The following is a 17,121-nucleotide window of genomic DNA, read 5'->3' as shown; positions in this document are numbered from 1 at the left end:
ACATCAGAGTATACTCCAAGAGCATCGGTAGTTGGTAAACCATACTAATATGTACAGTGTGTACATAAAGTCCGGGAACACTTTCAGTTATTTATTGCACAAGAAACAAACATTGTACAGATATCATACATATGTCATTTTTAAGAGAAACCCTGAAAGATTTTTTTTCATGTATACCGTCACAGTGAAGTTTGGTAATTTGCTGATAGCGCTGGTCGCAAACAGGGCGAGTGCAGGTATGGAGCGAACTTTCTGTGTGTTGGAGTTCGACAAAAACAAGTGTGCTACAGCTGTTCAACGGATGTTTAGAACCAAGTACGGTAAGAAGCCACCAACAAGGAACGTCATTTACCACTGGCACAACAAATTCGTTACGGCCGGTTGCTTGAGCCCGGCAGAGAGAAGCGGACGTCCCAGTGTGAGTGAAGCGAATGTGGAGCGCGCGTACGAGAGACATTCACAAGGAGTCTAAAGAAATTGGTGCGTCGTGCATCCCATGAACTTAAAATGGCTCCAATGTCAGTGTGGAAAGTCCTGTGACAGAAGCTGTCTATAAAACCAGTCAAATTGGAGCTAGTGCAGAAGCTCAATGACGACGACAAAGACAAGCGTTTTGAGTTTTGTTCACAGTTGCAACAATTGAATGAGGATGGGGATGGCATTGTTGATCGCTCAATTTTCAGCGACGAAGCCACTTTTCACACTAATGGGGAAGTGGACAGGCATAATTGTTGAATCTGGGGTACAAAGCATCCACACGAATGCATTGAATTTGAGAGTGAATCCTCAAAGGTATATGTTTTTTGTGCCTTATCACGTCGAAAACTGTACGGGCCATTCTTCTTCGCCGAGAGCACTGTCACTGGATATTCCTACTTTGACTTGTTGCAGCAATGGCTGATGCCTCAAATGCAATTGAATTCTCTGTTCAGCTTTCAGCAGGATTGGGCTCCACTCAATTTTCATCATGAACTTCGTGGGTACCTAAGCATGGAGCTGTCGCATCGATGGATTGGCCGTGCTACAGAAGGGGACAGCTGTTTCATGAAATTGCCTCCCCGGTCACCAGATCTCACCCGTATAACTTTTTTCTGTGGTGACATATTAAAGATCTGGTGTACGTACTGCCCCACTACGTGATGTAGCAGAGCTCCGGGAGAGAATATGGGAAGTGACTGTCAGAGTCAACGAAGCCGTGCTGGGACGGGTATGGCAAGAATTCGATTACCGTATTGATGTCTGCCGGTCACTCATGGTTTTCATATCGAATGTTTGTACAAAAACTTTCCAGATTATCTCTTCAAAATGCAATATGTATGACATCTGTACAATGTTTGGTGCTTGTGCAATAAATAATTGAAAGTGTTCCCAGACTTTATGTATGCCCTGTAAAATTTGACTTGAAGTGCATACTCGTATGTCCAGATTCACAATAAAGTAGGCCCCAACCTGATATTAAATTTTCCTGAGTGGTTTTCGGGATGTAAATTTTCTTAGGGTGCCGGTACTGTGCTATCTCATGTTTGGTTCTTTATTATAGCAAAATGCCGTGCATACCAGAAGATGAAAACGTGCACTTGAAATTCAGCGAACAGTTGAAACTAGCCTATACTGTGGAATGAAATGCTTTGTTTCAAACAAATTGACTGCCTCGGTAGAAAAGATTAATAAAAGCCAATTTTCTCTAGCAGACCGATGAAAATAACTTCATTGTTCTGCAAGGCGATTGTTGCTTGACTGCCAAAAACATGGAAATGAAATAAAATCAGAAAACTGAAACAAATGATATATTTCAGCCTTCCATAATTATGTGCATGTATTTTAATTCACCTAATGGCTCCCAGCCACAGAAATCCATTCTGTTTCCATTTGACATGGGAACTGTACAGGAAGAAGTCGAGACTACCCCCTCCCCCCCCCCCCCCCCTCCCAGTACAGCTCAGACCGCTCTGCGCATGCATAAATCTGGCAACTTGGGTGCGCCAGAAAATTTTTTTGCATTTAGCATCTGGCTTCAAGTAGCCAGAGAAGATAAAGCTCATATGTGATTGAGCTGTACATGTGCTGAGTCCACTGGCAGCTGCTCAAACTAACCTAATGTAAAACAGTTGAGACTTCACGCTCATCATAAACAGTTTGTTGTTACGAATTAATGCAGTCTTCTTCCCAGGCCGTCGACACATTTTGCCCTTGGCAGACGCTTGCGTGTGCAGGTGCTTTGTTGTTGTAAATGCCACATTTCTTTTGCAACTCAAGTTTTATTTTGGTATTTTTCTCTCGTTTATATTTGATTTCTGCAGTATTATTCTGCAGTAGTGGGATAAAGATACATAATGTTAGAATATCAGTTCTTACCAGTCAAAATTACAAAAATTTAACTGAAAATTAAAACCATGAAAAATTCCCATTTTTTCCGGTTCTCTCACGGATGAAAAATTTCCCGGGTTTTTCCTGGATTTCCCGGGACGTATACACCCTGTACATCTAAAACTTTACCTGAATCAATACCAATAACAGATGCAACTCCATACAGAGATGTGTGACCCCTTTTCATCCCGGTCCCATCTACAGACACACACAGGTCAGTAACTTTTGTAGGAGATTCACTGTCATGAATATCTATCTACTCCAGGATCTATTTCTTTTTGGTTTATGTCCACCAGTTCCTTCACTGCTTTCTTCATAGAACTTTGGCAATATCACATACAGCATCAGACATTTCTTTATGTATTTTTTCAAACGTTGCACAAGGTGGAAGCATGTTCAGAAAACCATACAATAAATTACCTCCTTCCCTGCCCTGTCCAAGGCATCTCAGAGCATATGCTAACCTAAAATTGCTTTCATAGGTACCAGTGTTAGTTTTGTTGGAGGAGGAAAATGAAAACACATAGCCACACGAATTACAAATTAATTAAAAATCACAAGTTATTCCCACTCTTCTTTGTGCAACAACAATCATGCATTCCATATTTTTAAAGCTAACACATGAACATGAAAACTTTATAGTCTGGCAGAGAAGCTCTAAATCAATAAGTCTGAATCCTGTGGCATCCATATCAACATCATTCACACACTTGTACAATTATCCTGTCCCAAGTTTCGAAGCTGATCCTGAGAACTTATGTTATTCATTTCAAGCTGCTTCCTCTTTTTTGTTGGCAAAACGATTTCCATGAAACCTCCGTTTCCTAAACAGTTTTTCCATGATCCATTATGCATAAATCTTGACTTCCACGTAAATGTTTGCGAATTCAACCTTCCACCTACTAATATGATTTAGTATTGTCAAAACATACTAAACCACATACAAGAAAGTTTTCATGCAAAGATATAGATGTCAGCCAAAGACATCGAAAGAAAACAGTCTTCTCACTGACGAAAATTACACTGAAACAAGCAGTTTCCCAAATGCAAGAAAAGGTGGGCATGGTCACCAGTGCAGAGTGAATCAATTTAACAATTTAAAAGCATATCTAAAGCTGCTATCGTGACAAAAATCACACACAACATAGATTACACTATGTAGATCAAGAAAATAATATTTTTGAAAAATCGATTTTTTGGACCAAAATCGATTATATCCCCCCTTAAGTAAAGAACTTACAAATATAATTCAGCTCACTCTATAAAACACTTGCAGGGACTGTACAGACAAGATTAGATTAGTCAGGTTCTGCAGAGGCATTGGAACGTGAAGAAAATGTGACATGTGGTTCCATGCACTTCAAAATGAATATTTATTTAGATTGAGTCTGAGTGATCCACCCCAAATTTTCAACTTTCACCAACCAATATCTCTTAAGCCCTCATTTCTCTTTTAGGAAGGAACAGAAGAACTCTTGAGAGCTTGGAAAGTAATATTTTTTCCTATTTTTAAGTGTTTATATTGACATCAACTTAACTGTAATTTGCTTCTTGAAGTTTATTGACACAGTTTTCACAATGGAATCTTCCGTCTAAGAAAAATATATACTCCTTATTTACTCTTCATCAACATTGGCATTATTTTCTAAAGCCTGTATCAGTTCAGTAGTATTGTTTAGTTTCTTATTTCTTTCCATTTTTACCCATTGTACTCTGCTGATTTAGTATAACAAACAAAAACACAGGAATTCTGACCATTACCGTATTCTTGCTCCTGGACTTTTTTTATTTCCATAGCTGTTGTCATCATTTAAACCATACCTTTCTTTTTTTGTATAGCATCGACTAAGGACAATTCTGAATTGTGATCGCATCCTAGTTTTGGATTCTGGCCGCATTGTTGAAGATGGGACACCTACACAACTACTTAGTAGGTCTATGGGCATCTTCTCTTCCTTGCTAAGAGCAGCAGAAGAAGATGGCATCTGTACCTGAAATGTATAGACTCATTACTTTTTAGTATCTTATGAACTTGATTATTACTTCAAGGAAACCAGAAGAGTACCTTTGTAAATTTTGCATTTGGCTTGCAGTTTGTTGTGAGTGAGAAGTCCTTCATCTATTTTTAAAGAAAAATGACTGTAGGTAGACAAAATTTTTTGTATACAGACTACTCCATAATTTATTTTTTCATTTTAATCTAAGAAGGTCTGAGCTTAACAGATAAAAGAAATGTACAAATAACTTTTTCTTATTTTATTATGTGGAGTTTTTGTGTGTAAAAAACAGAATTTATTTTTATGGTGCTGATCTTGTATATCCTGATATTTTTTATGAAATCTTGATATTAGTTACGAGGTTATGTACTTAAATTCACTATTGTTTCATAAGTATTCGAGAACAGTCTGAAAGTTTCTGATCTCTAGGTAGCTAATCTACTGTTCCTCATAGCTTCCTTCTACTTTCATTACATTTCTCCACAGAAATATGTATCCCTTTACTCTCTGTATTTTACCTTTGTATGTATTTCAGTTTTGTGATTTAGTATTTAACAATTATATTTTGTAAAAAAAAATTAAATTTACTTAATGTTTTTTTGAACAAACTTCTCTTCTTCAAACATTAAAAAAACTTTTTTCTTAATTTTTTGTTGGCTTTAAACCAATTTTACACCAAACATTAAATAAACATATTAGTTTATAGAAGGAAAGGTATTGTTTACTTCTACTTCAAATTTGAAAATCTTGCAATGATTACTTATACATCTATCTATTTCTAATCACTGCAAAGTGTCATATACCATTCATTTCTTGGATAAATTGTGGGTCATTACTCTAGCCTTTTATTTTACAAAATGCACGAGATACAGCTTTATATATGGCCTTCATTATCCCTACTGGTTTTGGTTAATAACCATCATCACAGTACAAAAGTTCATGTATTATGTCACATCGGTAATGCAATGTTATCAATACAGCCCCATCAGAACTGCTGAACATCAAAAGAACAAACGGATACCCACAGAGATGATGTGAAAGCGCAATTATAATCTGTATGTTAACAAAAATATATATTCTAAGGAACTAGTCTACACATAAAACAAACAAAAAAGTCAGATTACTAGATCAGGATAACTGGACAACAGAAGTGAAAGATTAAATTTAATTTTTGCGGGACAATTCTGAATGGAATTAACAGAATTGCCAGTAGGGCTCAAGGCAATTTCCAATTATTGAGTTCTGAAAGTGCGTGGGCTCTGTATCAGTTATTCACATCGAAGAATGCTGATATGTACAGGCTGCATACTTCTGGGCCCAAATGCTATACACATGTGCTGTAAAAAACTGGTGCAGAAGGATAATAAGCAGTCACTGTTGCCTACAAACTTGTCAAAGCTTGACATCATGTCAAGTGGAAGTAAATCTGTGACAGCTGAATCATCATTCTAATGTGTTTTTATTGCAGCTTGTTCTCTCATTTGCCTTATATTGTTACCGGTTTACTTAAAATTATTATGAACTTACAAAGGCTGTGCACAGCTCATAAACTTCAAGGGTTACTCTGCAACTGCAATGGACCTGAGATTTTCATAACTTTAGTGAAGCTGGTAATCATTACAAAGACAAATGCGACAATAGACCACAATAAAAAATATTAGAATTTTTGCTTATGCTGAAAATGTTAGTATTTGTCAACTATGAATAAAAGTTACTTGACAAGTCATTCACAGAAGAGAAATTGTGTTTTAGCCATAACTTGTTGGATAAATTCTGAGATTATTTTCAGATCAAATCAACATCAAATATAGACATTTCTGTGGTGGATTCTTGAAGCAGAGAATGGTTTTTTTTTTTTTTTTTTTTTGTCAAACAATGTATTGATGGAAAACTTCATCATTATAAAGGTACACTTGTTGGTTGGATTTTCAGTTAATGTGAGGACATTGACCATCATGAAACATTTAGTCTAGTTGTTTGGCATGCCATTATTACAGCAGTATTAAATATTGTTGCTAATGAAGATGCAGAGGTAGTATATTAAATATTGTTGCTAATGAAGATGCAGAGGTGGTATAGTTCAATTTGAAGTCATCGTTTTAACTGAAGGAAGAAATATGCATGGAATAACCTGAGTAATTTCACGATGATGCCAGCAGAGTATCCAAACTCTTTATGGCTTCAAAAACAATCCTCAACATTTGTCATGTTCTCTAGATCCTCTCCAGAAGGAGAACTTTCAAGGATGTGGAATGAGGCAAGGTATACATTAACAAAACAGAAGCAAATTGTAAAACGTTTGTGCTGACAATAAACTATCATTAAAATGCTTAATGCTACTCAACTCATGCTCATGCCAGCTAACTTTAATCAAGTAAATCATATAGAATGCGCCTACTTAAAGAAAAGCAACTCTGTAGTCATTACACTAAATAGCAGCTGTTTATCTCCTATTGGGAGCTTATATTTACTTGGTTACATTGCTATTTTTCAAAGAAAAGAGTAATGTACATCAATAAATACTGAGCCCTGCTTACAGTTGAAACATTATTGCTCACAATTAATTGAAAGTTTTACCTCACAATTTGAAATGTCCTCTTTATAACACAGCATTACTTGCGAATGAAGGTTTGGAGCTGGAAATGCATTGTTGACCCTACATAGGTTTACCAGATGTCCAGGATTACATTGGACAGTCCTGGTTTTTTCAGAGCTGTCTGTGGTAATATCTATGGTTGCAAAAATATATGGGGTTCAACAATTTTATGATGAACATTTTTTTATTTTTTTATTTTAGACCTATATGTTCAAGATCTTAGTTTTAAACATTCTCTTATAGTTATGCTTCTCTCAGTTAACCTTTTCGCTTACTGTTAGTCATTTGGTGGGGCAATGTGTTTGTGCTGTTTTCATGTGTGAAGTAACTCACCCATACATTTTTGATAATTTTATTTGTCTTGACTCTTGTTTTTGCCTCATCCTTTAGCAGTGCACAAGAGAAAGTGTGTGTTTAATGTTGACCTGCAATATGAAAATAATTTTTTGAAATTGTACTATGACAGTATGAATGGATGTGCTTATTGGACATTTTGTACTGGAGAATTTTGTGTTGCACATAAAGGAAACAGTGACATTGGAGACTACATCAAAATAGCTAAAAATGAGAGTGACACTAATGCTACCACTTCAGCTGCCATATAATATTTTTAAAGCCAAAGATGGGAATTGTGATCAGAAGTGTGCTGCTGAAAAGGCTATATTTCTATAGACATGAACTCAATTTCAAAACATCAGACTGCACATCTAAACAGTTAGATGACCAAAAACTTTTATCTGTTAGAGCTGAAACTGAGGCAATTATGGGTAATGTTATTTCACAATTTATAATTGATAATTTATGAATGATAATATATTGCTTTTTTTTGGAAAACATTAATTATGTTACAGTAATGATGGACAGCTCAAACAAAACTGAAGTAAATCTTGTTCCTGTTCTTATAATTTATAAAATACTTTAGTCTGGAGGAGGCTATTCAAGTTAAACTTTTAAATTTCAATAAAGTGTCAGGTGAAACTGCTCAAATTTTGACTCAGTGTCTTTAGCAGTGTGTAAAAAAAATATAAACTTGAAGTGAATTTGGTTTGTTGTACTGCTGATAACACTAATTAATTTTAATGGTGTGGAGAGAATGGGGAATGAAAATGTGTTCATAAATTCCAGTGTGATTTACACAGATCTATTTTAGTAATTTTGTTCAAACTACTTTGTACAGAAACCATGTCTGAAAAAAGTCAAATCAAGTGAAAAGTATAATGATACAAATAAATGAAGTTTAATGTTTCAATAAACTGTTAGGATTTAATTAATTTCGAAAATCTGTCCTGGGCTGGACCCAAAAAATGTTAATATGTCCTTGGTTGGACCCAAAAAAATATGGTAAGCCTAATACCATTTGATGAATCAGAGGTGTTGATAACTGCTGAATAATTTGGCATATCATTCTTCCTGTTCACTGCAAATGCCATGAGGTTGTTTCTTTTCAGTATGTATTCTATTCCTAAGTAAATCTGAAAATTTTTTTGAAATAAAGTTTAAAATGTAACCTCTCTCAATTTTCATCCTTTTTCCTCAAAAATAATTGTACAAAAACAAATGCTGCCAACACTGAACAAAAACACATGACTTACTGAGTGATAGCCTTGGTCACAGCAATGGTCAGTTTTATAGCTTTTGTACAACAAAAATAATGTTTACTTCTTTCTTAAACTTATAATATAATTACAATTTTATAATCCTACTAATTTAACTACAAAATTTACATTTAAATTTGCTTGACAATTGAAAACTAACATAATTACAGTGAGGATTCTTATTAACATTTTCCTTTTCAACGAAATTAGAAGACCTTCCACATTTATCTTTCACTTCATTTAATATAATGTATTTTCTCACATACTTTTGGTTTTAAAATTTGCCTACAAGAACATTAATTAGGGTAGTCATTCTTCCAATAAAGCAGTTCTTTAATACTAACATTTTTTTATTTATGTAAATTACTTAACAATAACAATACAGTTTTTTGTATCCCTATTACTGATTTATTTAATTAACTTCTTCATTTATAGAATAATGAGTATAAACAAAAGAAAAAAGTTACAGGCATTGTTAGCTGCAACAGGCTGAAGATTTGTAACATAGGTGCTGCACATTTTAGTGATTTGGTCGAGATAAACTTATGCTGCAGTGTCCTCCTTCAGCACTCCAGTGTAGAAGTGTGCACATAATCAGCTAAGTGAAAAATCCATGCAATATGCATGTTTATTTATGTATAAAAGCCAACTTAGGAATTCTACCTTGTGTGAGACTGCTTGTACAAGATCATGTGCCGATTTAAAGTTCTGTATTCGCTTGTGTTACTGTTCATCATTTCTTCTGCACAATCTTTCATTGATTTTATCAATAGCCGTTTGTACCATGATATATTGTGAAATCTCAAACATTTATGGGTGCTGTGATAAACTAGTACTGTTACCATCAATTGTAGGCTCAAACTAAATTGTGCTCTTTTAAAATTTTTGAGGACCATAGGCCTATCCTCGTTCAAAACAATCTTTCTCTAACTTCATTGTATAATTACATGAGAAATAAGTTATTTCTGAGAATTTTTGGACAAACTATATTTTCATAAGTTACTAGTACGAGGGTTTTGGATACATAATTTCTTTCACAGCAAATCAGCATTTGTGGTTCACAGTTACTCCAAAGGACCTGTGAATTTCATTGTACATCAACACAAATAAAAAAAATTGAGAATATTTGGTAGTTACCATTGTCCTGCTCATAATCTAATTTGTAGTAAATTGGCATTTGTGATTTAGTTATTGTAGCCGTGCAACAGCTAAAATGCACTCCTATTGTGAATGCTGTTCTCAAATGCGGAATGATTTGGTTGTCATTTGTAAGCAGCTGGAAATCGTCCTGATTACTAGCAAATGATTGGCAGCTGTTGTGAGTTGTTGTATTGGAAGAGCTCTGGGGAGTTATGTACCTGTGGCCCTAGTACCAAAGGTACCTGAAATACTGTCTGATCCTGTGGATCTTGTTGCCTCTGCAGAAGGTACTGGATCTATCATTACTCATTGGCTTTCAATGGTAGAGCTAGGTGTCTTGCACAGGATGTTTGGGGACCAGGGGGGCTCAGGGTATTGTACCAATCTCCCTAACCAACAAGTCTGAGGTGCTATCTTTCACTGAAACTGAAACTGAGCCAGTGGGGCTCACATCTGTTTTGGGGAAACTTATTCTGTCAGGAGGAGACAAACAAAAAAGGATAGGAGTCTATTAATCATTGGCAGTTCAAACATAAGGTAAATGGCAGCAAGGAACAAGAAAGGACACCAGCTGCACTCAGTATGTATGCCTGGGGACCTCACTCAGCTTGTGGATGAGGCTATTCCAGCAACCACTGAGGGAACAAGGTGCAACCAACTGCAGATTGTGGCACATATAGGAACAAATGATGCCTGCTGTGTGGGCTCTGAGGTCATTCTTTGATCATTCCAGCAACTGGCAGAAAAGGTTGAGAAGACCTGTCTTGTGCATGGAGTTTCAATGAAACTCACAATTTCCAGCATTGTCCCCAGAACTAATCGTGGCCCTTTGGTTCTGAGTCAAGAGGAAGGACTGAACCAGAGACTTCGAAGGTTCTGTGACATGCTAGGCTCAACGTCCTGGACTTGCACTATAGGGTTGAGAATTGTGGGTATCACTAAATACATCAGGTGTGCACAACAAATCAGAGACTGCTACTCAAGTAGCTGACTGTATGGTGGGTGCACACAAGATCCAATCCAGATAACAATAGCTGTAGGAAACCCAGAAGTATCAGTGTAAGATCGAAAGAAATGCCTCCCACAGGCGAGAGCATTAAAATCCTAACAGTAAACTGCCAAAGCATTTGCAACACAGTGCCAGAGTTTGAAGTACTCATGAAAAGCAGTGAAGCTCACACAAAACACTACTGGCCATTAAAATTGGTACACCAAGAAGAAATGCAGATGGTAAACGGGTATTAATTGGACAAATATATTATATTAGAACTGACATGTGATTACATTTTCACGCAATTTGGGTGCATACATCCTGAGAAGTAAAAAAAATAAAAATAAAATAATAAAAATCAGTACCCAGAACAACCATCTCTCGCTGTAATAACGTCCTTGATACGCCTGGGCATTGAGTCAAACAGAGCTTGGATGGCGTGTACAGGTACAGCTACCCATGCAGCTTCAACATGATACCACAGTTCATCAAGAGCAGTGACTGGCGTATTGTGACGAGCCAGTTGCTCGGCCACCATTGACCAGACGTTTTCAATTGGTGAGAGATCTGGAGAATGTGCTGGCCGAGGCAGCAGTCGAACATTTTCTGTATCCAGAAAGGCCCGTACAGGACCTGCAACATGCGGTCGTGCATTATCCTGCCGATATGTAGGGTTTGGCAGGGATCGAATGAAGGGTAGAGCCACGGGTCATAATTCATCTGAAATGTAATGTCCACTGTTCAAAGTGCCGTCAATGCAAACAAGAGGTGACCGAGACGTGTAACCAATGGCACCCTATACCATCACGCCGGGTGATACACAGGTATGGCGATGACGAATACACGCTTTCAACGTGAGTTCACCGCAATGTCGCCAAACATGGATGCGACCATCATGATGCTGTAAACAGAACCTGGATTCATCCGAAAAAATGACGTTTTGCCATTCGTGCACCTAGGTTCATCGTTGAGTACACCATCACAGGCGCTCCTGCGTGTGATGCAGCGCCAAGGGTAACCGCAGCCACGGTCTCAGAGCTGATAGTCCATGCTGCTGCAAACATCATCGAACTGTTCGTGCAGATGGTTGTTGTCTTGCAAACTTCCCCATCTGTTGACTCAGGGGTCGAGACATGGCTGCACAATCCGTTTCTGCCATGCGGATAAGATGCTTGTCATCTCGACTGCTAGTGATACGAGGCCGTTGGGATCCAGTGCGGCGCCCCGTATTACCCTCCTGAACCCACCAATTTCATATTCTGCTAACAGTCATTGGATCTCGAACAACGCGAGCAGCAATGTCGCGATACGATAAACCGCAATCACGATCCGACCTTTATCAAAGTCGGAAACGTGATGGTACGCATTTCTCCTCCTTGCACGAGGCATCACAACAACGTTTCACCAGGCAACGCCAGTCAACTGCTGTTAGTGTATGAAAAATCGGTTGGAAACTTTCCTCAAGTCAGCACGTTGTAGGTGTCTCCACCGGCGCCAGCCTTGTGTGAATGCTCTGAAAAGCTAATCATTTGCATATCACAGCATCTTCTTCCTGTCGGTTAAATTTCGCGTCTGTAGCACGTCATCTTCGTGGTTTAGCAATTTTAATGTCCAGTAGTGCATCTGTTTAAATGGTGAAATTAACAGATATAGTTATACGAAATACTTTTGTCAAACCTGGTAATTACTTTGGAATTAATGAAGGGCTAGCGTTGCTAATATATTTTCGAACAGAGCCAAATAAATACTTAAAGAATGCTATAGGTGGTTCTTCCAAATGTTAGTAATAATGACAGAATTTATATTTGTTTATAGGTCAACAACAGAATTTAAGTTATGAAACAATTACTGTTTTCACCCTGTGAGGTAACGGCGAGTTGTGGCGCCCCGAAAATATTCCGAGTTCGGAGTTGGTGTGGCCGCGCGGGGGCCTCTCGGCGGCCACGGTCCGGCAGCAACCACGTGGTGGCGAACGTTAGCTGAGCATGAGGGGTAGCCCCAGCGCGTGGTCCATAGGCCGCTTCGCTGGGAATTCCATGTGACGCTGTGACAATGGAGGAAACAGGCCGGGAGTGCGAGTGCCAAAGATGGCAGACTCTGTGAAACCTTAATGGCAGACATTTCACAGTTCGTATAGAAATTAATAGTAGCCAGAGGAATCATGATACCTCACAAAGAAACAAGTACATTACCATATTTGCACGACGATTCTGATGGTGTATTCAGATTTCCAATATCTTTATTAGTTTAAAGTTTAGTGTCTGACGATAAATTACACAAGTGACACGCAGCAACGAATTTCCAAAAACTAAACGGTTCATCCGATTTTGTCAATCGACGTGTCTTTAGAAAGCTATTATCGTAAACCTAAATTGGTGTAAATTACAGGCATGTAACTTAAATAGTACATGAGTTATTGGAAGTCAAAATGGCCGACTACTATCGATCGCGTCAGGCCAAAAACGGTAGCAGCATGCTTATAAATATATTTATTCATCTATGTCTTTGTGTACATCCGATATATACCATTCATGAAGAAATTGGTAAAATATTTACTGTGTTTTACAAAGTACAGAGACATTAAGCTACTGGCCTACCTTTTGTTGCTATTCCTTCGATATACGTTTATTTAATTTGTTTATATATTATTGTTTATGTATTTAATCCAGCCGCATGAACCTTGGACCTTGCTGTTGGTGGGGTGATTGCATGCCTCAGCGATACAGATAGCCGTACCATAGATGCAACCACAACGGAGGGGTATCTGTTGAGAGGCCAGACAAACATGTGGTTCCTGAAGAGGGGCAACAGTCTGGATGATTGACTGATCTGGCCTTGTAACACTAACCAAAACGGCCTTGCTGTGCTGGTACTGTGAATGGCTGAAAGCAATGGGAAACTACAGCCATAATTTTTCATGTGGGCATGCAGCTTTACTGTATGGTTAAATGATGATGGCGTCCTCTTGGGTAAAATATTCTGGAGGTAAAATAGTCCCCCATTCGGATCTCCACGTGGGGACTACTCAGGAAGACGTTGTTATCAGGAGAAAGGAAACTGGTACTCTACGGGTCGGAGTGTGGAATGTCCGATCCCTTAATCGGGCAGGTAGGTTAGAAAATTTAACAAGGGAAATGAATAGGTTAAAGTTACATATAGTGGGAATTAGTGAAGTTCGGTGGCAGGAGGAACAAGACTTCTGGTCAGGTGAATACAGGGTTATAAATACAAAGTCAAATAGGGGTAATGGATAAAAAAATAGGAATGCGGGCAAGCTACTACAAACAGCATAGTGAACGCATTATAGTGGCCAAGATAGATACGAAGCCCATGCCTACCACAGTAGTACACGTTTATATGCCAACTAGCTCCGCAGACAACGAAGAGATTGATGAAATGTATGATGAGATAAAAGAAACTATTCAGATAGTAAAGGGAGACGAAAATTTAATAGTCATGGGTGACTGGAATTCGATAGTTGGAAAAGGAAGAGAAGCAAACGTAGTAGGTGAATATGGAATGGGGGTAAGCAATGAAAGAGGAAGCCGCCTGGTAGAATTTTGGAAGAATTTTGCACAGAGCATATCTTAATCATAGCTAACACTTGGTTCAAGAATCATGAAAGAAGGTTGTATACATGGAAGAAGCCTGGAGATACTGGAAGGTTTCAGATAGATTATATAATGGTAAGACAGAGATTTAGGAACCAGGTTTTAAATTGTAAGGCAGTTCCAGGGGCAGATGTGGACTCTGACCACAATCTGTTGGTTATGAACTGTAGATTAAAATCGAAGAAACTGCAAAAAGGTGGGAATTTAAGGAGATAGAACCTGGATAAACTGACAGAACCAGAGATTGTAGAGAGTTTCAGGGAGAGCATTAGGGAATGATTCATAAGGATGGGGGAAAGAAATACAGTAGAAGAAGAATGGGTAGCTTTGAGAGATGAAATAGTGAAGGCAGCAGACGATCAAGTAGTATTCTTGGCTAACAATGGCTGTAGCGCAGGAGGGACGAGCAGTTCATGTCATGAGTGCAGTCTGAGCTCAGTGGAACAATCCAGGTTAGCCAGTCTGAGCATTCCCGCGATCTACCGAAAATGTCCCCGCTATCGACGGTTTGGCGATCGCTGCTAAACCAACGTTTAAGCGTATAAAGAGGAAATAGGATAAAGTGTCTTCATAATATTGTTAGACCTAAGCCAATAGCAAAGTAAAGCACGTTGTTACCTACGTAGTGAAGAAACAAGTAATTTAATGTGTTGAAAACAAACATGATAATAGTATCAGCTGCAATAGCAATAATAATAGAACATAGAAAATCAAGAAACATCTTGTCTACTTAGGAAAACCTAACAGGTTTTTGTCATTTGTATGTAGAATGTACGTCGAAATGGAAAATATTAACAGGATATTGAATGATTAGGCTGGGATATGCAGACTGAATATATTAATTTTGCTTAAAAGTGAACTGTTTCAATATGTTTAAATTTAATAACCAATAATTTAACGCTGCGAGGAACAGAATAAAGCTGAAAAAAAAATGGACGACTGGAAATCGAAATCAGGTCGGCACAGAAGGGGAAAACAGCAGACGACATCATAAAATCTGTCGGAAGATAGTAGATTACGAAAATGTAGAAGGTTATGTGTCATATATTCTAAACCATTGTAGAGTAATTGAAAAAAGATCTTGGATGATGAGCGAGCCAGAAGGTATGAAACCTTTCTTGTGTTATAAATCGGTGCTTCTTTAATACGTCCGTTTGCGTATAGCTGCTATCATTGGTGTGACATTGACAACAAAAATAACATCTTAAACGCAGTTTGTAGTTCTTGATCTTGTACGTCGTTCAAGGTCGTAGCTTTTCCTCTAGTAAATGCTTTGATAGGCTTTCCTCAGTCCACTACCTGGAAGCATGGTAGGCGGAAAGTACATTGAATACTAATGGCTATCACTGACGTTACGAGGAAATACTTTTTCAGCTCATACAAATGAGACTGTTGTCTAAGAAATATCGCTAAGTGGGTACATTCAAACAGTTCCTCTAGGTGCCAGTGTTTACAAAAGCGATGGATAAATACTTTGGTACACATAGGAAAAACAAGTGAATGCTAACATGCAATGAAATCTTAGAGGCTGACAATCTATGCGAATGTAGAACAGAAATAAATAAATATTCTGCAGTGGTATATGTCAGGTATGCCAGAAAGGCCAGTGTCATATACTTCTACAATTTCTGGAAAAAACATTTTGCCCTTGACACATTCTTTCAGAACAATAGACAACAAATTTTCCAAGGACCAAATGAAACTAAAAATTAAATTATTTTATAGAACTATGAAGGAATTATACAGAATCATTCGATCCTAATCTACTTTAGAACCGCAAGAAACCATAGATCAGTAAGGCGCAGAGCATAGAAATAGATACAAACGTATCAGATATGAATGCATATTTGTAAATCACATTTATTTAAAAATAGGGTGGTACACCGTAGAATTTCAGGTATTAGGTTTCGAGGTCCGAGGCAGACTTTCATTTTATGTCCTTAGCTCGGACATTCAAACCTGCTGCCTTGCAGAGTAAGGCGTTGGGTCGCCGAAGGTTAAGGGAAGAAGACCTTGAAGAAAAAATCAGCGCTTCCTCCTGCCTTGCAGCATTAATGGTGCGGGAACATCAAAGGGTAGGAGATGCCAGAACTCCGAAACAAAGGCTGCTGGGGCAGGCTGGGCTCCTAAGCAGCCAGACCAGGGAAAGGAAAATCTTGAAAACAAATCCACCGACAGCCAGGCCAGGATCTACTGGAGGTGAAATTTCACTGCTCAGAGTACCAAATACTGTGCTCGGAAAGGACACAAAGAGTACCTATTCAGCTATAGTGAAGTTGAGAAGGAGATAGAACTAAGGCTGGAATACGGATACTTATCCTCAAGAAATACAGAAATCATATTGAGGGGCGCCAATACACATCTGTAAACAAACTGGCTAATCACAAAATGAACATTATCTCTTTGTATAGACCAGAGGATTGTAAACCTGGGCGAAAAAGATTCTTCTATGAGCAATTAGAAGAAGTTATCAGTCTGATACCTTCAAACGAATTTTCAGTGATAATGGGGAACTTTAATGCTAGTAATGGAAATGGCACCATCCATGGAGTTAAACAAAGCTTTAGTGAAGACTTTCTAAATTATAGTGGTGAGATTATCATCAACTTATGCTCAAGTAGCGAACTCAGAATAAATATTACCCTCTATAAATGCACCTTTCAGAAAAGACGAGGTCATAAATCTACGCTGGGTTACATTGCTACAGATAGGAACATCCTCAGTCAGTGCTAGATGATAACACTCTAAACTCAGCCAACATTGGAAGTGAGCACAGTCTGGTCATGGCAAAAAGATTGCTTGTGGGAAGGAATAAGACTGCTAA

At 38.0% G+C, this 17,121-nt stretch overlaps 1 protein-coding gene across 2 annotated transcripts in view; it reads left to right on the top strand.

Moving 5' to 3' along the window:
• The window catches only part of LOC126478212 (ATP-binding cassette sub-family C member Sur), a 402,049-nt gene extending 397,152 nt beyond the window's left edge, over window positions 1-4,897 (top strand). Inside the window, exon 25 of one of the 2 annotated variants that reach the window (XM_050103682.1) lies at window positions 4,207-4,897. In XM_050103682.1, coding sequence (XP_049959639.1) covers window positions 4,207-4,362 — 156 coding nt within the window. In that variant the 3' untranslated portion in view covers window positions 4,363-4,897. The remainder of the gene's footprint in view (window positions 1-4,206) is intronic. The other variant, XM_050103681.1, reaches the window with a different exon arrangement.
• Window positions 4,898-17,121: the final 12,224 nt, after the last annotated feature.

This window comes from Schistocerca serialis, chromosome 1, assembly GCF_023864345.2.
Source record: "Schistocerca serialis cubense isolate TAMUIC-IGC-003099 chromosome 1, iqSchSeri2.2, whole genome shotgun sequence".
Taxonomy (NCBI): Eukaryota; Metazoa; Arthropoda; class Insecta; order Orthoptera; family Acrididae; genus Schistocerca; species Schistocerca serialis.
The sequence above is the reverse complement of the archived record's forward strand: the minus strand, read 5'-3'. Positions and strand labels throughout refer to the sequence as shown.